This window comes from Podarcis filfolensis (assembly GCF_964270895.1).
Source record: "Podarcis filfolensis genome assembly, chromosome: 4".
Classification (NCBI taxonomy): Eukaryota; Metazoa; Chordata; class Lepidosauria; order Squamata; family Lacertidae; genus Podarcis; species Podarcis filfolensis.
In genome coordinates this window covers 39,814,138-39,835,329 of record NC_139607.1, presented here as the reverse complement: position 1 = coordinate 39,835,329, position 21,192 = coordinate 39,814,138, and the positions used below count along the sequence as shown (strand labels likewise).

Below are 21,192 nucleotides of genomic sequence, written 5' to 3'. Positions count from 1 at the left end.
ATGTTATTTTTGGCACTCTGCATAGGATGGTAGTTCTTTCCTTTTTTAAAAAAAGCAACACTAAACTAAAATTGAAGCATATAGAGGTGATAGAAGTCAATTTCCTTTCGTGTTGCTCAAACTAGTTGACTATAGATATTCCTTTTCAGCTGGGTGGAACTATTGGAGATATTGAAGGGATGCCTTTTGTAGAAGCTTTCCGACAATTTCAGTTTAAGGCCAAAAGAGAGAACTTCTGCAATATCCATGTCAGCCTTGTACCACAAGTAAGTCATTTTTCATACTCTATTGTGCATTATTGTTTTACACAACTAAATTTTTTTGGGGGAAATATTCATATAGGGTATTTTTAAGGACTGTGAACAACGAGCAAATTACATTAACTTGATGATAGATGCGCTGATACCTGTTCATCTTATTCTCACCCTAGGTTTGGTTGCGAAAAATATAGTATCTTTTGGGGAAGGTTTGAGAAGCTAAACATTTATTACGGCTGATGAAATAGAATAAAACCTAAACATTTTACATGGATGGCACTGAGCCTTATAACAGAATTTAAGCAATCATTTAATATAAAATAATCCATTAGCTGTAGACACGTTACTCTGTTTGAAGATATGCTTTAGGAAGTCTGGGAGACTGTATGACTTATTTTTAGAGAAGTCCAACATGGGTCTGTGGCTTCATACTAATGAGACAAAGTGTACAACTCTTACTGTGGATGTTTGTGCTCGGGCAACCATAGAACAAGTCATTAAAGCAGAGAAATAGCTACTTTAGTGGCTTCCGTGCATATTAATATAGTTGCTGATCAGATTTTAATTTTGCAATGGCAGTCAATGGCACAAAACATTTATTTTTCAGCCTAATGCTACCGGAGAGCAGAAAACAAAGCCTACTCAGAATAGTGTCCGGGCTTTAAGAGGGCTTGGCCTTTCTCCTGACTTGGTGAGTTTGATAAAATTTTACAATACCATGTTAGAAAGGAAGGCCAGTATAAAGGTAGCAATATAACTCAGGCAGCAGGAGTGACTAGTTGGGGTGGCGGGCATTACGACATACCTAGTCTCTCTTCAGCCTTGTCACTGCACTTATTAAGAGGTTGTTTGTGAGAGATGGCAAGGAAGTTGGCACAGTGGTGGATCCAATCCACCAGCTGCTCCTGTCAGGTTTGAGTAGGAATGTGTTCAATAAAATCATGAAAATGTGTTCAGAATCCAAATACTTTGTTAAATGTTTAGGGAAGCTTTTAATGTTTGATGTATTACAGTATTTTAATATTTTTTTGGGAAGCCGCCCAGAGTGCCTGGGGAAGCCCAGCCAGATGGGCGTGGTATAAATAAATTATTATTATTATTATTATTATTAGCATAGCAATGTATTCTTTGATGGAACAGGTAATATGCTAATGGAATGTTAAGCTAGGTGTCCAGTTGATCACACAACTTTATGTTTCTTTCTGTGCCTGTTTGGTTTTCCACCTATTATACTTCATGCTTAATCCTGGGGAAGTTAAGTACCTTAAACAGACATGCATATAAGTTTTCTACTTGAAGGGCTTGCCTTAAATCTTTGGCTGTGCATATTGGTTCAGATCTGGACTTCACTCCCTTAGGCGTGTTTTGTGAGTAGAGTTCCACTAGGGGGTAATTCTTGTCCTGGAATGGTGAGGTGTGAGCAGGCAACATTTGCTGATTTACTCATCACTCTGCAGCCCCAGCGACCTCACAGCATGTCTCCATCCACAAAATATTTCCATCGGATAGAAAGAGCTTTTCCACATGTGGAAGGCAAATTCTGGATCCAATCTGCTTTGCTTATTTATTAGTCAGTGAACCCCCTCCCCTCCAAAAAAAGGGAACACATATTATTGAATGTTCTCTGGCAAAAGTACAAGACATGCAAACGAGGCCCCAGTATATAGACGTTTAACATGTCCATTTATTTCAATCAGAAAAGCTCTTAACATGAAGGCAATTTGTGTATCCCCTGCTCATGCAGAGCAGCTCATTGTAGGGCAGAAAAAGAAACTTATAATCGTTTAGATGATAAGATGCTGTTGTTTGACTGTAAGTTGTTCAATGGGAGTGTGTTTTTTCTTCCATGGAAAACAGGACATTTAAATATTATGTTAATTATGTAAATAAATAAAAAGGAGGAAGATGTTGGTGTTTTTGCAATTTGTGCTGCTTATCTGTAGATTTGTATTTTTGACAGATAGTCTGCAGAAGTACTAAACCTATAGAAATGGCTGTGAAAGAAAAGATTTCCATGTTTTGCCATGTGGAACCTGAACAGGTTGGTAAGGTCTTTAACAGTCACAGTTGTTCTAATGTCTGCAATCATTTTCTAGGTGTTTTATTTTTAGTTCATGTGACCGAGTATGTGGGACATTGGAGGCGGGTTGCGGGGGACAAACAGCAGCTCATTGAGATAATCAAAAAGCAAATAGTTATTTTCAGGATTCCTTTATTCTGTAATTTATAATAGTTTGTGCATTATGCTACATACAGTAATATAGGCTACAAACCTAGCTCTATTTGTCTGGGAGTAATCCTCCTTGAATTCAGCGCGATTTATGGAAGCTGTACGCCGGCTCCCTCGGCCAATAAAGCGAGATGAGCGCTGCAACCCCAGAGTCAGTCACGACTGGACCCTAATGGTCAGGGGTCCCTTTACCTTTACCTTTTTAATCAGGTGATTGTGCTGTTCATCACTAGGACAATCAACTTATTCAGAAATCAGACTCCCATTACATCCCAGCAGAGGTCAGTGTTGCATTCTTAGACAAGCCTGCAGATTACAAATTTACTATTCAAAGTTGTCTAACCATGAAATGAAAACAGATTCATGAGCTCCCTCCCGCCCCACCAGTGCAATTGTTTGTTTAGAGGCTGATAACTCAAAGGAGGAGGTGACATAATAGAAGTTTATAAAATTATGCATAGCACGGAGAAAGTGGAAAGAGAAAAGTTTTTCTCCCTCTCTTTTAACACCAGCACTCACTCTCCTAAGAGGCAAAGATGGCTTTAAAAGAGGATTAGACAAATCCATAGAGGAGAGGGTTATCAGTGGCTACTAGCCATCGTGACCATTTTCTACCTCCTTAGATGGAGGCGGCAATGTGTCTCAGTACCACTTGCTGGGAATTGCAGGAGGGAAGAGTGTTCTTGTTCTCGTGCTCTGCTTGCTGGTTTCCCACAGGCATCTGGTTTGCCACTGGCCAGAATAAGATGCTGGACTAGACAGGCTATTGGCCTGATCCAGCAGGCCCTTTATATGTTTGATAGAAAATTATGCCTCCTCAATGCAAGTTAAAATACTGGACCCATCAGATTTTTTTTTCCAATGTGGGTTTGCAGGAAGTGCAGTTGTTTAGCGTTAAAAATAATAATGCATATTGGACGGCCAGTATATTACAAGCTTATTTGTGGTGCAGTGTTACACATGAGTACTCAGAAACCTGGGGTCCAGAACAATCACAAGCTTTAACAAAGAACAAGTATTAGTTCCAGCTTGCATTAGTTCAGTGCAACATGCAGCACCTTTGAGCTCGTCTCCTCGCATTGGGTTTGCTTGGTGTGATGTGTGAAAGCTATATGATTTGTATGGATGTATCTTTCAATTTTAAGTTTCACATATCAGTAATTTAAATTTTATTTTTCCTAGGTAATATTCATCCATGATGTTTCTTCCACTTATCGAGTGCCTCTTCTGCTGGAAGAGCAAGGGATAATTAAATATTTTAAAGAGAGGCTGAATTTGCCAATTGATGACCAGCCAAGTGATCTTCTTTTCAAATGGAAGAAAATGGCAGATAGGTACTGTTCTTCCGTTTCTTCTTCTTCTTCTTCTTCTTCTTCTTCTTCTTCTTCTTCTTCTTCTTCTTTTTACTTTGCACCTGCAAATCTATTTGCCACAGAGTAGTGAATAACACAATATGCAAGCATAATTTTTAGGGTCTGTTTGTTTTGTGATGACTGTAGCAAGACAGTAGTTATAGTGTGCTCCCAGGGCTAATATATAACCCTGGGAAATGGCTTAGTAAGACTTGTTCATAGGTTAATATGATTTCTTAAACCTGAAATGTGTCATTTTGGACAATGAACACTGAAACAAAGGTTTCATATGACTTAGCAAGGTAAATTGTATCCAACTTGTCCTCTCCGATTTCTGTGCCCAGTTTTGCATCCCCGTCACTGTAAATACTGATTAGGAAAGTATGAGGGAAAGATCTTTGCTGATTTCTACTTCTTAGAACTTTAGATTCCTGCTGGATCAGGTCAAAGGCCCATTAGTTAAGCATCCTGTTCTCACAGGGGCCAACCAGATGCCTGGATGAAGCCCATGAGCAGAACCAGAGAGCAACAGCACCCTCCCCACTTGCGATTCCCAACAACTATTGAATCAGTCAGGCTCCGCATGAGAATTATTTCCATACCATCATCAATAATCACGTGTTGGATCTCTTTTTTCTGTCTTTCTTTCCTTTCCCCTGAATTCATAGGAATCGATTTTAATGATAGTCCAAAATCTGCCATTTGAGACGGAGCACTTTGCCCTGCTTATTGGCTGGAGCCTAGTTGTAATAGAGGCCTTAGCAATCTGAATTTACAGCACTTCAGATAATGTTTTTCCATGGTTGTTTTTTTTAATCATATGTAAGAAATAGATATTTAGACCAAAGGTAATTCAAGTTTATAAGTGGTTTAGTGACTTACTAAATATAAGAAAAAATGTCTCCCCCCTTCCTTGTGGAAATTTGCACATTGATTGATCTTTTATATTGTCAGGTATGAAAGGATGTTGAAGACATGTTCTGTAGCTCTGGTTGGCAAGTATACAAAGCTGAGTGATTGCTATACCTCTGTTTTCAAGGCCCTAGAACATTCAGCCCTAGCAATTAACCACAGACTGAATTTAATGGTGAGGACTTACCGTATTTTTCCATGTATAAGACAACCCCCTTTTTTTAAATCCCAAGACTTAAGCAGTCTTAAGTCTCCCTAGGCAGCTGTGCGCACTTGCTATGTTTCTCCAATGCCGCCTGCCAAGCAAAGAGGTGGAGCAGGCCCAGGATGTAGTTTCCTTGCAGTGCTCCAGTTGCTGTCCTTAAGCTTACATGGTTTGCGGCATTGCGCTACCCAGCACCCGTGTGTGCGAGAGAGAGCGGCATGTGCATCTGGGAAGGGGGGAAGGAGAAGGAGGAGGCGACACTTGTGGGGAGCTGCGCCTGCCTCCCATGTGGAAACATGTCTTTGGCGGCGGAAGCTTTCACTGCAGCTGGGAAGATCAAGGAAATCTTGGTCTCTGTGTTGCTGAAAGAAAGAGACTGTATTTTTCCGTGTATAAGACAATCTAACATAATTTAGCAAAAAAAATCATCTTATACATGGAAAAATATGGTACCTTGCTTCCTTTATTTGCATTCTCCTTCCTTACTTAATAGCTAGGCTTTCACTTCATGAATATTGCTTAGAAATAAAGGATAAGTTGATTATAACTTAATGGGCATAGAACTATGGAGTGACTTGAACATGATGTTTATTTTGAAAAACGATACAGTAATTCCCTTAACTGGATTTGTTCATTATGAAGGGAATTGCATACATTTAACAAATACTAACGTGGATATTTGTTGACTTCATTAATCCTATTTGCAGCATTAAGTACTAAGGCATTGATTTAACATATGACTAGGAATATCCATTTACACTTACAATTTTTCAACTGGCTAATCTACTTTAGGTGTAAGTGTTCTGTGGACTGTGGTTTTAACTCTGCACTCCTGTGTTCCCCAGGAGAGCATTTCAGTATTTATAGGAAACATCAGATCTCACTTTCCAAAGCAGTAAAGAGAGTTCAGAGGGAAGAGGGGAATATTCAGTATTGGATTACTCCTCCCCATAGAAACGTCCGTGGCCTGTAGCTGCAGTGTCAGTAGTGTCAATGGGATGTGTGCCATGCAAGGACCAGAGGAAGATTTGGATCCAAAAGATCCAGCGACTTCTCAATCCCCCACCGCAGCCCCAAACAAGGAGATCAAACTATGCCAGCCTTGGAGCATTTATGCAGCAAGCTTCTGCATTTTACAGGCTTTCTTTGGCTGCATGTGCCTGGCACATAACCTAAGCAGAATCTCACCCCCACTCATCAGCTAATTGGTATTGGGAACAGGCACCTGCAGCCAATGCAAAATGGAACCCTGCCCTCCCTCCCCCAGCTGATGTCATTGGTGATATCAGCTGATTGATAGGTGGGCATGGTTTGGGGGAAAATGGCTTCACAGGCCAAACTGGACCCCCTAATGGTTCAAGCTTGTCCTCCAGGCTGAAAGTTCCTCCACACTTGCCTTTCCATCATTTGGAAAAACAAAAAATGTAAAATAACTGCTTAAGGCGTTTTCTATCAGAAAGTTAAAAGGGAATATAGTGATACAAGATAGTTTCGTAGCATAGCAAAGCTTTCATGTTGTTTAAATTACAGCAATCCTAGTCATCTATGGAAAAAAGTATGTACCATTCTGAGGCGATGGTATTTTTCATGTATTCAGTTTTTTCCCCATTGGAAATTCCTATAGTTTTTTCATTAGTTATAGCGTATGAAGATCATTATATGAAAATAATTGTATTGTCTTACACATGAATGTGAGTGTGTATGTGTTTTCTTAATTAGTATATAGATTCAACAGACCTTGAAAATAATACAGAGGTTGAGAATCCAGTGAAATTCCACCAAGCCTGGCAAAAACTATGCAAAGCAGAGTAAGTGATGGTCTAGTTCTTAACCTCAAATAATTTTAAAAGTTTCCAGGTTTCAATACCTTGTTGCCTTATAATTTCAAGTGCTTGATTTTGTTAGTTTATTCCTTTGCAAATATATTGTACAAAGACACGTAGATTTGTTAAAAACCCACATTAGCCCTTAAGCCAGGGCTTTCCAAACTTTTCATGTTGGTGACACACTTTTTAGACACACATCATTTCACAACACAGTTATTCAGTTTTACCAGCAAACTGAAGATTAAACTAACCTCTTTCCAGCCCTGGGAGGAGCACAGGGAGTGTTCACGCGATATACCTACACATTGCAGCTGACACACTAGCATGCCACGACACACAGTTTGGAAAGCTCTGTCTTAAGCATTGGGATGCCTGTATTTAGAGCTTATCCATGCTGAACTGATACTATGATTTTGAACGTGTTAATGTAAAGCAAACTTTCTGCAAAACTTACAATTTGTTCTGAGACTCTTAATAGGCACTTAAAATGCCATGTAGACATGGAATTTTAAAACTGAACACTTGACAAATGTAATGTTGATGGGTTGTTAAGGGATAACAAGAAGGATGGCTTAAACTGATTGCAAATGCCTTGTGTTTTAGAATATGCCTAGTCTAGTTTGTTTTGCACAAATTTGTCAAATGTCATAAATTAAAATAAAACAAATGTATTTTAAAGTGTATCTTTTCATTGAAATATAGTGGGAGCCTTTCTGAATGCTTCCACTATTTCAAGTTTACAATTCAAAGCACCGGCTAGGATTCATACTGTACACTTCGGCATTTTGTTCTGTAATTTGTGACTTGAAACTCTGGAGTAACTTGAACAATTTGGTGAATGTTTATAGAGATTTACAGTATTTGAAGCAGAACTGATTTGCTGTATGGTGATTATGATGTATTTTTACTGTCCAGTTTTCATGATGCAAATTTTAGTTGTATCATAGCCGTATTACTCTTGGATCAGAAATCTGAAGAAGGTGGAAGCTTTTGTGCACAGTGAGGTCTTGCTGCTGTTCCTGTACATACATGTCCCCCCCCCAAGTAACATGTTAAACTAACTTGCCATTCTATCTTCTCATCTGCTGCTGTGTTTGCATTTTGTATTTTATTCCAGTTGTATATTAGTTCCTGGAGGTTTTGGACATAGGGGAACAGAGGGAAAACTTCAAGCAATTTCATGGGCAAGAAAAAAGAAAAAGCCTTTTCTTGGTAAGACTTCAACTTCAGGAGTGGGCCAACTTGCACAGTCTCATATTTATAAACTAGAATCCATCTGCTTAACAGATGTGTTTTTGATTTACAAAACATAAGTGTCCACTCACTCAGAGACTATTATTAATTAAGGCATGACTAATCTGTGATCAGTTGGCCTGAATATGCACTTCTTAGCGAAGTGCCCTATTAAGTGAGATCAAGGCTCACCTAGTTCAGCATTTTAATGTTTTGCAAAAATCTCAGCAGCACTAGGGATCTACTGGAAATCAACTCGCCCTTCCCTCTGCCCAGTGTTCAAAACTCCCATTGTTCTAGGCGCATTTTGTAACAGGGAATTTCATTAGTGTCAGCAGTTTCTGATCTCTGGGTACAGTACTGCACCTAAGATTTCAGATTAAAACTGCAGAGTGGAAGGAAAGGAGGGCCTTTTTCTGCCTCCCCACTTCCAGCTACTCTCTGAAAACTAGAGAAGAGACCCTCTTAAGAATATTAGGGGGGTGGGCTGGGGAAGGACTAGACCGTGTGAAAAATGAACATAATATCTTAACTGCAGTTCATTCACTTTCAGCTTTGTATTCTTGTTATAAAAAAGCGCACCTAGACATTCTGTTGTTGTGCCCATAACCTAGGATTAAGGTGCCATTTAGCTCCTAGCTTTCATATCTCAGTTTCTAACACTGCTTCAGTTTCTAACACTTCCATTTCTTACTGAATGTTTTTGACATGCAGCATGTTTACTCAGAAGTATATTGTATTGAGTTCAAGAAGACTTACACCCTCATAAGTGTGCATAAAGTTCTAGCTATAAGGTTAAAGTAGAGAAGATGAAACCATACTGGAGGACAATTTAGACCAGGAAACAGTGCATGGGAGGAGGGTTAAATTTCCCTTTCTATTTTCATGGCCCCAATCCAAGTCTGTCATGGTTTCATTTATTCAACTTTTTATAACATTTATTCATTTATTCAACTTTTTATAACATACAACTTTTTATAACATTGAGGCTATGTGATTGTGTATGACCTATTGTCTGTTCTGATTTTGCCCTCATTGTTTAAAGTAAAACTAAACTTTGCTGGAAAAAAAGCAAAAAAAGAGAAACTAAAAAAGCTTTCTAGTTCTTAGATAGGTCCATATATCCATTTCATTGGAGTATACAGTTATAAGTTTGGTCCCATTTAAATCGCTTTAGCAGGAGTAAATTAGGACTGGTCAGTTTTGATCTAGCAGGCATAATGAATCCTGTTGGGATTGTATTAAACAGTGAAAAACCTAATCTTTCAAATTAAATCCAAATCAAATGCTTAGCCCAATAGTTGCAAAGATAATTCTGAATTTTTATAAGGGCAAAAATGTCCACTGTGGTCATTAGTGCCTGAAAAAGATGCTCACACAGTTTAGGAAGTCTGTAAATTGGGCTAAACATTTCAGGAATATAAAAATTTAATTGGTCTCTTGTGAAAAAAATACATCATTAGTTTTGCATACTGGATTTGAAGTATTGCATACATACATTTGAAACTGAGGTTTGTTTTTATTATAATATGTTGCTACAATGTTGAGTGAGTGGGAAAGAAATTGGTTTGGATTGTGTTTGGAAACAATTTGTTGCTGTTTTATAACATGTAAGAATTTCTATGGAATCAGTACCTGAGAGTTTCTATTAAGGTTTGATTTAAATGATGTACAAATACATATATTGTAGAAACTGCTCATGTGGAAGTTGCATTTTCTGAATATCCATAGTAGTTGGTCAGATATGGACCCTGGATTTTAATATTCCTGAATCTGAGCTCTAGGCAGCGAATAGAGACAAATAATCAGCAAGGTATAGGGCAGGCTTCCTCAACCTCTGCCCTCCAGATGTTTTGAGACTACAATTCCCATCTTCCCTGACCACTGGTCCTGCTAGCTAGGGATCATGGGAGTTGTAGGCCAAAAACATCTGGAGGGCCAAGGTTGAGGAAGCCTGGTATAGGGGAAATGAGAGAAAGGAATTTAGGATGTCAGCAGGCCAAGTAAATAGAGGGAGGAAATGTATGGAACATCAGTGTTTGGCCTGTGCATGTTTCCCGCCCTTTTTTTTTCCTAAATAGCAGTTGTGAAGTGAGGGGATCCAGATTGGGACTATGGGAAGGGAGAGGGGTACAAAGGCTTAACAGTCCCTTCCTCCAGGCCATGGTTCCAATCTGCATGCCCCATAGCTGCCATTTAGCTAAGAAAAAGCAAGCATGCAATGGCCAATCACATTATTAACATCACATCTGGTTTGTACATGAAAGGAGACAGAATAATGGGTGAAGTGTTAGAAGCAAATGGGGCATATGAGGGAAAGGAAGAGAGCATTATCATAATATGTGAGGAAGCGAGGGAAGAGAAGAATGAAGAGTGGAGGAGGAGGAGGAGTTTGGATTTGATATCCCGTCTTTCACTCCCCTTCAGGAGTCTCAAAGCGGCTAACATTCTCCTTTCCCTTCCTCCCCCACAACAAACACTCTGTGAGGTGAGTGAGACTAAGAGACTTCAGAGAAGTGTGACTGGCTCAAGATCACCCAGCAGCTGCATGTGGAGAAGCGGAGACGCGAACCCGGTTCACCAGATTACGAGTCTACCTCTGTTAACCACTACACCACACTGGCACAGCATAATACTTAATAGGGGTAGAAGTAGGGAGAAGGGGAAAGAGGTATAGGATGTTGATGGTTCTGGATCAAGCAGGAGCCGAAGGGAAAATGAGAATATGGTCCGAGAGATAGGAGAGAAAAACGGACTCTTATGTCAAAGTCTGGGGTTGTAGCTTGAGGCAGTTTTTGCACCACTAATGAACATATAGGTACTTACCTATAGCAGGAACTTCCAGTAAGGTTTTCATTGATTAATCTTTTGCAAATCCTGTGACTGTTTTGTGCTGGCAAGTTGAGGGTGACCTGCCAAGGCTGTACTAGAAAATCAAACTTACAGGGTTCTGGCATTGCCAGGAAGAATTGTTCCCTCCACCCCAAACTACTCTGAATTTAAATAGTGGTTAGTGAGAAGTGATGTGTTGCAGCAGTTAATGGAAAAATCTTTTGGCAAACACATTTGATTTCATTTTTATATTAAATCCCACTTTCCCATAATTGAGTTCTCAAAAGCCAATAAATATGAACTGGGTCATGGCCTAGAATATAAAAAGTTTGAGTTTTTGTGCTCATTCATTCTTTTTTCCTGTTTCTTCTAGGGGTTTGCTTGGGGATGCAGCTGGCAGTAGTGGAGTTTGCACGAAACTGTCTAAACTGGCAAGGTGTGTTACCTTCTATGAAAATTGTTCATTTAAAGCAGGGATGGGTGACATTTGCTAGCCAATGGGCTAGATCTCCCTGCCATGCCAATTTGACAGGTGGACAAAGAATTGTCATTTCCTGACCCTCATTTTCATTCTTCTGCTGTGGATGTACTCTTTATATTGGCCTTTAGCTTATCTTTATTTCTTGAAACAGGGACAAGTGAAGTCCTGTAATTTTGAACATATGTCTCTCTGTGGATATTAAAATTCATATGATCCCCCCAAACGTTTTGCTGATATGTGTGCCAAAAACCTCTCCTTCAAAATGACAAAGGTGCTATATTTCGTTTAACCATCTTTAACATTTTTAAATGTAGTTGCTCTTTTTCTGCAGATGCAAATTCTACAGAATTTAACCCAAACACAAAGAATCCTGTTGTAAGTATTGAATTCCCCCTTATGGTTTTGATAGATCTTTTGTGCTGGCTACTTAACAATTGTGTCAGTCATAGTGGCATTAAGAGAGGCTGAGAGTTTGTTCCTCTATAGCAGGGGGTGGGAAATCTGTGGCGCTCTAAATATTGCTAAATATTACTAGACTTCCATCTCTTCCAACCAGCACCAACCTGCCCAAATGTTGAGGGATTTTGGAAGTTGTAGTTCAGAGGAACACATGTTCCCCATATCTTCTTCATATCCAAAGAAATAAGTGCACATTTGTTAATATACCATTTTGTATGTTCTGGTGCTCAGCTCCAACAGAGAAAACATTTTTGGCACTTTGCCCTGATGATCTCTGGTCTCAGTTAATGAGACTTTCCATTAGACAAATTTAATGGGATATCACCATTGCAATTGATCAAACTGTAAAGAGGTTTCATAACAGAGGTCATAGAGCAAATAAGTGAATCATTTGCAACTTGCTGATTGGTTTTGGATAAATCTGTTTAAAAAGATCATTATCTTGAGGATTAGTAAATGAAGAAGTAATAACAGTACTAATTTTAGCAGTTGCACGTGGTCAGAATAATTACGGAATTACTTTAATGTCAAAAACACCCTAACCATTATCATGCATTGATCAAGAGCTGACTAGTGTTCTGTATAGGATAATAGAGCCCATATTAAAGAATATGTCTCTGGTTGGACTTTTTAGATAGCTTTTGCCAAGCTCCCAGACTCTAAAAAGCCTTTGCATTAGGAGATGTACTCCTATTTTTAGGGTTCAAAAGCCAGCTAAAAAACAAGAACCAGAAGTTATGAATAACAGAGAATTTTACAGTGGAGAGTTGTAAACAGCCGGCTAGTAAGATTAGGATTATTTGGTGGTGGTTGGTGCCCATTGGTGCATTCCATAGGATGGAAGGCAGAGGGACCAACAGCTGTTGGAGCCAGAACCAGCGACCGACACACCCAGTCCTAGACTGGTTGTAAGCAAAATGACAGATGGGTGGCTGAGGGCAGGCTGAGCTGTTGGGGCAGTGCTCCTTAGAGCCATAGCAGAGAAAGCTCATATAGAATGTCAACTCCGTGTAATGCAGCAGTGAAAAGGGCAAAGTTTTTAGGAATGGGACTAGATATATGTAAAAAGAAGTATTAACCATAGACTCCATCCAGTTGCATATGCTTTGTGTAAACCCTTTAAATCTACTGGTCAAGATGGTGCATGGTTTTACCAGTCATCATACATGCATGGTTTGAAAGTAAATAAAGTAGATTTTTATTCAATGACATCCATCGTTCCACAATGATTAGATTCAGTTTTAGAGAGATTCTTTGTACAAATATAATTGTAAATGTCCATAATAGGTTGGTTTGGGGATCTTGGAAGTACTTTCTGTCTGTCGTCTCTTCATTGGATGCCTTAGGAGAGCAAACCGGTTATTCCAGCCAAATTAGACAATCCTGCCAAACTGCCTAACTTGCTCATCAGTGCCTTGAAGTCATTAAAGTTGATTTTTCCATCTTTATCCAAGTCCGCGTATTTGGATATATCGTTGAGAGACATTGAACCCTGTAAGTTTTATTTGGGTGGTGGTAGGGGAGTGAAAAACAAAGCAAAATAGTTTTATATATGATAACTTTCAGAATAGTGAGTTACAGAACATATTTAAGCTAATTTTTTCCCTTGAAACATGGTTATCTATATACAATAATTTTGAGCAAGCCTTTTCATTTCCTTATAGGCGGTGTACAATTTTATCAGGGTATATGTTGGGTACACATATGAACAATTGTGGAACACTTTTTTCCCCCATCAGCCCTATTCTGTGTTCCTCTTCCAAGTTAGAAAAGGAGATAGTATTCATTGCCTTTCTCTCAGGAGTTAGAGGCTACATTTGGTTTGGGAAAACAGGATGTGGGACCAGGTGTAAAAAAGCAGACCAGTCCTGTCCCTTACTTGCCCTGAGTGAATGGCCTCATTGATGGGTGATGGAGAACTGGGAGAGTGGGGTTAGAAAATAACTGTAACTGCCCTTCACATCCAACGTAACAGGCTTTTATTGGTTTCAAACACTGCCTTTCAAAATAAAAATATATAAATACATTTTTTTATATTTATTTATATTTATATCTATAAATATTTTCCCAAAGCATAATAGAAATATAAAATGAAAATATATCAAAACAGATACCTAAATCATAACTTAAATACTGAAACAGAAGGAGACGTTTATAAAACAAACATTGAAATACTTTGCTAACCAATATATGCCAAAGCCATTAATTATATTTAACTGTTTTCAAAGTTGTTTTTCAAATAGTTGTAACTCGCCCCGTGACCTTAGCGTTGAATGGTGGGTAACAACTTAAAATACCAACGAAAACGATAATAATTGACTCTAGCATCACACCAAGATATGTAGCTTGAGTAAAGGGACTTTAAGAAGTGAGGCAGATAGGATCTGGCTTAGTTCACAAAGGCTCTAAGTGAATTAAATGAGTACCATTCACATCTGTGGAAAAAAGACAAGCACTGTACTTCGAGCAGTTAAGCTAGAAAGCTAAACCACTGAGCTTTTGTTACGGTGCAAAATCTGCTCTGCTCTCGACACTTAGTGGCTCAGCCTCCGTGGCCATTGCATACTCTCCCTCTAGCAGTCCTCTTGTACTGAACAGACAGTCTACAGAAAGGTATAATAGGTCAGGAAGGCAAACCTAACTCGCTGTGCCTTTAACATCACAGCCAAAGTATGCTTTGGTCCTGCCCAAACCTGCCTTTAATTTAGGGAAACGGCAAGGCAAATGTTAAAATCTGATGACATAAGATTGACATGAGACCCATATTAGTAGGCCTCCATTAGCCTGTGGCTGGGATTTTGTTATTGTTAAAGAAACCAGACATGGCGTCTCTGTGCCCAGCCGCTTTTGTTCCAGGCCACAACCAGGATCACAGCACTGCCATTCACTGAACAAGTGCTTCCCAAGAACATTCGTCAACTATTTTTATTCCCAGGCTCCTGCCACATAGGCTGCTTGTGGGAAAAGCAAGAGTAGATCTGTGGACGAAGAACAGTCTCTTGGCTGTTACTGGGAGGTGTGAAGGAACTTTGCATTCAAGTGAATGGCATGACCATGCTGCTGTGCGCCTTGTGAGAGAGGGTTGGGACTTCTGATCACCACTCTACATGGGGCACAAAGATTGCACTACTCTCAGTAGCTGTACCAGGCACGCTAACAAAAATAAGATACATTTGCAGATAGCTCAGTCTACTTTTGCAGAGCATATTAGCATTTTAAGCATTTACTTTCGCACTGCTTTTTAAAAAGTGCAGCTGCACCCTTTTTCTCATACTTTGTTTTATTAGCACGCTATGTGGTTGTTTGAGAGAGCGCATTTATCTCTTAGTATTTTAGCTTTTGTGCTAGCAAATGCTGTTCGTGAATGTGACCTGTGGTGCACATTCTGTTTGTGGCATTCTCATCTACTGGGTATTATTATTTCTTTTAATATTTCTATGACTCACATTAAGCTGAAAGACTGTGATTGCCCACCTAAGTGGGTATCTGAGCATGTATTTCTTCATTGTTCAAAACAAGCATTCTAGCCACTAGATTGTACTGATCCTAACAGCTCTGGTGAGTTACATTTTTCAGCTGCGATTTTCCCTTAATGTATATTCCCACTGTCCTTGCTGAACTCATCTTTTGTTCCAAAACTATTATAAAAATTACTTTTATGTTAAATTTATTCCAGATATTAGCTTTCACTAAATATCTAAATGAAACACTTACATTTTAGCAAGGAGCATATATTTTTTAAAGTACCTATTAATTGTGCATAGTTTTCTCTAGATTTCATTTTGCACAGAAATGGCTAGACTAGACCAGGCTTCCTCAACCTCGGCCCTCCAGATGTTTTGAGACTACAATTCCCATCATCCCTGACCACTGGTCCTGCTAGCAAGGGATCATGGGACCTGTAGGCCAAAAATATCTGGAGGGCCGAGCTTGAGGAAGCCTGGACTAGACTCTTTGTTTCAGAAGGCAATGGAATGCTTATTATGATCTTAAACAGAACCTAAGCAAATTTGCTAACATTTACTCTACACACACGTATTAACCCATTCTTGTTTGGGCCTGTTCTGACATAGTCTTGTTTATATCCATTGAACACTTTGGGGGTCTGGTTTTTTTAAAACAAATTATTCCTGCTGGAGGCTACCATATTAAAAACTGGATGCTACCATATTAAAAGAGAAATAAAATTTTGAGGTCTTTATATTGTTGGCATATTCAGCAAGTTCACTAGGTAATTCTTAGAGCACCCTTCTGTTGTTCTAAGTCCTTCTGACTTTGACATCTTTCCATTGTGGTTTTCGGTTCTCAATTTATAATTCCCCCCCCCCTCCCCAAACTGTAATCCAGTGACACTCTTTATTTAAGTAACTTAGAGAGGACTCTTGCTTTAAAAACCAACAACTAACTTTAGCTAAAATAATAATTTTGTTTTCAAAATTTGATATTATAATCAACTTCCTTGTTTCTAGCTACTTAAGATTCTAGCAGTAACTAAAATTTCACCATAACACGTTCATAGATTGCCCAGTGTTTTGTATAATCAAACCCATATATTTCTCTGAAGAAACCCTTAAAATGTTAATTAAAATGTTTGAAAAACATTTTGATGGAGAGATTTCAATGTTTGAAAACATGATTTCATCTAAATTAAAACTTTTCAAGTGCGATCAACAAAAACAATCTAAATATTGCAAATGTTTTTCTGAACAATATTTTCAGCATGTAAAGTAAAGACAAACATTCAAGCATCAGTGTACTAGATTTCTTTCTGCCTTGTTACCTTTTGTAAAACATGCTTTTCTTAGGATCAGATTATCCTACTTTTCTCAGGTTGCCTAACAGCTACAAATAATCATTATAGAAGCAGTTCACCAAAGTAAAGCCTGTATTAATTTCATTCAGACTTGGATATGAAGCTACATAAATTATTACAATGAATGGAAGCTGTTGTCTATCTTACTGAATTATTCCCACATTGCTGTCCCTCCCCACCCCTCCCTTGCTGTCCAGTCATGTTTTAAACTCTTCAGAGCTTCGTTGGACTATGTCCCCAGTTTGTCCTTTAGTGAATTGGATTTGTTTGGATAATACCACAAATTAGATGCAGGCTTCAGTAAATATTAATGTTATCTAGTGTAATTGGCAGTGCAATTTGGAAAGACTTACCAAAACATTCGAGAAGTGGCTCTGAATCAAACTTTTAAGTCCGTCCATGGAAAGCAGATGCTTGCTACCTTCTTTCATAGCATACTGAGTGAAGAGACTTAAGAGTTGGTCGCTATTAAATTCTGCCATATTTTTGTATATTCGAAAGCTGTAAAAGAGCAAACAAAGTTAACATATTTTGAAGTTTGTAGAGGGGAAATACATTGATTTAATACGACAGCTACATAGGTATGTGGAAAATGTAGTTTTATATAGCAATTACAATGAAGCCATTTTCTCTTAAGTTGCTAATTCTGCTCATACAACATTAATTGCAAGCTAACTGACATCATATGTGAAACTTCTGACATGTAAGAAGCTGCGCTATTTTCTCCTGTGGAAAAACTTTATCATGTTTTCCTGAAATATATTTTTCCTGGAAAGATAAAAGCACATTTTTCTTTATACACTGTGGTGCAATGCATTCTGAAAGTAGTAGAATTGAGGACATTCATAGAAGACATCCAAAAAGACATAGAATAAATAAATCATATTTACCTAATACTCCAAAAGCAGAGGCTCTGCAAATGCAATGTGAGAAGCTCAGGGCTGAGGCATCCTTTTATGTCTCTCCCGCTCCACCCTGTTACGCCTCTCACTCCGCCCTGATTATGAAATTTGTCTTTGCTGACAGATGTTGGATGTGTTACATACTTTTAACATTCAAGTTTATTTTTTTAAAGAACAAAATATGGTAATTGGATGCACCCTGCCGGTGTATCTTAGAAGCTTTTGGGATAAGGAAATAGCTGGATATTGCTAGAACTTTGTTATATTTTTAACAGCAGCCCACGCTTTTGTCAGGTCTATATAGGATCTTTGTAACCAGGCACATTGCAGTATTACAAGTTTTTCCTGATTCCCCTCATTCATACTTGTAATACATCTGTGGTGTAAGTAGGAAATGCCACAGCATGCCCTGGCCCATGCCAGCACTGGAAGGCCCATGTCTGCTAGTTAAGTCTATATCGATAAAAGAAGCACTTACAGCAACTCCCGCAGCGCATATGCACAAACATGCCTCCAGCCACCAAGCAACTGTCCCCCCACAGATATGCTCCTTGCAGTGCAGTTGCAGCAACAGTGAGACCCTGCCCCTCTGCTGACTTATATTCCCTCACCTGGTGGGTTGTACACCGACAACCTGAGACGTCTTCTGCATGGAACTCATTGCCTCTCTTCTTGCTTCAAGCACCTCCTGGTTCTCAGAGACAGTGGGTTGGGGGAAGGTGGGGAGTCTCCCGACCCATCTGTCGCTTGAACAGCCTCTTCTTCTGCCACATCCTGCACACCTTCACCTCCGACTCTCCCTCCTCCCCTGGCTCCTACTTGCGGGTGGCATCAACCCCCATGTCACTGGTCCCCTCTCCGGGGTCACTCCCTCGGTCCCCTGCCTCCGCCACACACGCTTCAGAGCCCTGCCAGTCCCTGACATAGCAATGCACTTAGCATAGCTTCATACTAGATAGCACACCTGTAGCCCTTGAAAACATCTATCCTTTCAAAGGAATTAAGTAACCTAGAAGAAGGGTTTTTTTCTTCCGCTGCTCTGCCTATATTTAGTTTTCAAACAGATTTACTGAGGGAACAAGAGTTTCAAGCAGAGAGAAAGAAAGAAAGAAAGAAAGAAAGAAAGAAAGAAAGAAAGAGTTATAAACAATTCCATGTAGTTTTGGCATTTTAGCAGGATGTTAGAAACTAATAAGATACTTAGACAAATGGTTTTCAGAAGAAGTAGGTAATACAGGTAGGTGGCAGCTACCTGTAGTTTGTAAAATAATATTTTAAGCAAAGTATACTGACTTCATTGGCCGGTAGTAGTATATCAAATTTCAAATCTGAATTCAGGACAAACTAAGCTGATACTTTTAATGAATTCTCTATATCACTGGTTCCCAATTAGCTATTTACTGAGGACCCCCTATATTTCAAAGGCCAAGCCACAGACCCCCTACTTTTAAAAATTTTTATAGCTGCATGGTAGTTACCTCTGCAGAGCAATTTTTTGAACAAAACATGGGGTAGCCCCTAATAAGCAAAGGATTTTAGGTATATTAAAAAACAGACTAGGGCTGAGCGATACCTGGTTTTCAACATTGTGATATATCAGCAGCTAAACATCACAACATTCTGATATATCATGATGTCTGAAAAGGAAGATCAGGCATGGGGATGAGGGAAGGAACGGTCACAGAGATCTGTTAAGAGAGTCAAGTAAGTATTTGTGAGGGAGTGGGGTGGGTGCCACTGCTGGTCTGCTTCAGGTTACTGCATTAACTGCACCTTATTAGTGATGATGTTTTAAATCTTCAGAACGACACAACTGTTTGTTGTGACAATGAAGAACACTGCTACTGTTGTATTGTTGGCTGCATAGCACTGATTTGTTACCATGATGATGCCTGCTGCCATTTACTCCCTGTTTATCTCCTCTACATCTAAACACCCCCACATTTCTCATAGGGCGTATGCTATATAAACTGGGTGTGTACATTGAATCTAGGCAGCTTAATGATTGGCCTAGGGCACTAGGATATTTCATTCTGAAGTTATTGCTGGCCTAGAAGGAATATGGTCCTTTCCATCATTCCATTTCTGATATCTCCTGATAATAAGATCTAAGAAAACTTATTAATCTTCAGTTATAAACTGTTATTCATCTTGTGCATTTCTGTACCCCCATCTGTTGTATTGATAAATGTATTTGCAACAGAACAAATCTTTGCTAACGAATTTATTTGGTTATTCTCAAAGCCTGCTCCTAAGGTAGTATGATGCTGAGAGACATGATGTTGTTTGACAGGGTTAAAGGAAAGGCAACAGCTGCAGGAGACTCAGGAAGTGGGGCAGAAGTATTGCATGTTTGGATGAAGGCATGCCAAGAGAAGCAATCACTATATAAAAGCTAGTTCCTAAGTTCCATCCTGCTCTGCCAAACTCAGACGGGTCCAACATTCATACTGTTTCACTACAAAATGTAATTTCACCTACTTTTCATGAAATATCTAAACTTAGAGCCCTCCAGTTCTGTGCCTTCAGTGAACATTTCTTATAGGAATTCTATAAATGAGCATGAAAATGGTGGATGCGATTGGCATCATATCTTGTAATGATTGCAGTTCTGTAGTTGGTTACCACGACACCATGGTTTCTGGAATGAACATAATATTTAAGATTAAATATGGCACACAGTAATATTAGATGTATAATACTAAGTCTCACTAAGAGTAGACCCCTGGAAATCTGTACTTAGGTTATTGATTTCAGTCATTTATTCTGAATATAACTCATATTGGATATCACCCATAGTAAACAGTCTAAGATAATCAGATTTGTACTCATGATAGGAGATACCTGGTTTAGATATCCAGAGCGCTGGCAGATATAGTAGAACATAACTCCATGTCCTGCCCATGTGTTTCTGTTCTTAAGCACCACTCCCAACTCTTTCCATTCCATGCATGTGTCATGATGTACAATGAAGGTGTGCCTGCATCTCTAGATTCAGATGGCCTATTAGGAAAGAATCAGCAAAGTTCAAATTTTGAGGTGCACAGCATCCTTGCATTCAACAAAGGCTCCAGACACCAGTGACTAACATCATATTGCAGCTTCTATTGGTGCTCTTTTAAGCCTGGAACAATTAATCTGTGGCGGCAGTCCTAAACTAGAGTAAGCCCCAGGGAACTTACTGGGGTGTGCTTTTGACTAGACATACTTGGGATTGTGTTGTAATTGTCACATGTGTCCTGTGAGTCAGCAGATGCTTGGATCTTAGAATGAAACCACCTATCCCTTCCTTAATTGTTTGTGGTTAATCAACTAATTATCTGTTGGCTGGAATGTCCACACTTAATTTGTGGTCTGTAGCAATTTATTTTAAACATCATAGGGTAATTCATATATCCTTTGGAATATGTAATTGTATAAACTTCTAGCAGGTCAAAGGACAAGAATGTAATGGGCTGGCCAAGTCAGGGTGACAAGGACCATAAGGAGGGCTCTAGTGGGTTGTGGGACCCCTTGCTGGGAGTGAGGGAATCTTTAAACGAATATCCCAGTGAGGGAAATCCGGGGTAGGGGGTTCCACATCCATTCTTTATACAACATGGGATGGGAAACTTCCGGCCTGTGGGCTCACAAGAAGGTCCTAATCTGGGCCCACAAGAAGGTCCAGTTTGGCCCACAAGGCCATTTCCC

The 21,192-nt window shown here is 39.2% G+C and overlaps 1 protein-coding gene and 1 long non-coding RNA gene across 11 annotated transcripts in view; one reads left to right on the top strand and one right to left on the bottom strand.

Annotated features, from left to right (window-relative positions):
• CTPS2 (CTP synthase 2) overlaps nt 1-21,192 on the top strand; it is a 66,214-nt gene that overhangs the window by 20,216 nt on the left and 24,806 nt on the right. For all 10 annotated transcript variants that reach the window (XR_014547767.1, XR_014547768.1, XM_083612340.1 and 7 more), the window contains 9 exons: nt 150-266; nt 865-948; nt 2,218-2,298; nt 3,670-3,821; nt 4,794-4,926; nt 6,676-6,764; nt 7,900-7,994; nt 11,221-11,283; nt 11,660-11,703. Coding sequence is in view for 8 of the 10 variants with exons in the window: in XM_083612340.1 (XP_083468466.1) it covers nt 150-266; nt 865-948; nt 2,218-2,298; nt 3,670-3,821; nt 4,794-4,926; nt 6,676-6,764; nt 7,900-7,994; nt 11,221-11,283; nt 11,660-11,703 (858 nt within the window). In the remaining 2 variants the exon portion in view is untranslated. The remainder of the gene's footprint in view (nt 1-149; nt 267-864; nt 949-2,217; nt 2,299-3,669; nt 3,822-4,793; nt 4,927-6,675; nt 6,765-7,899; nt 7,995-11,220; nt 11,284-11,659; nt 11,704-21,192) is intronic.
• On the bottom strand, nt 12,962-17,633 carry LOC310762010. The gene is made up of 3 exons (XR_014547774.1): nt 17,491-17,633; nt 16,954-17,101; nt 12,962-13,279 (listed from the first exon to the last, which is right to left on the bottom strand). It is a non-coding gene; the product is annotated as an uncharacterized lncRNA (long non-coding RNA).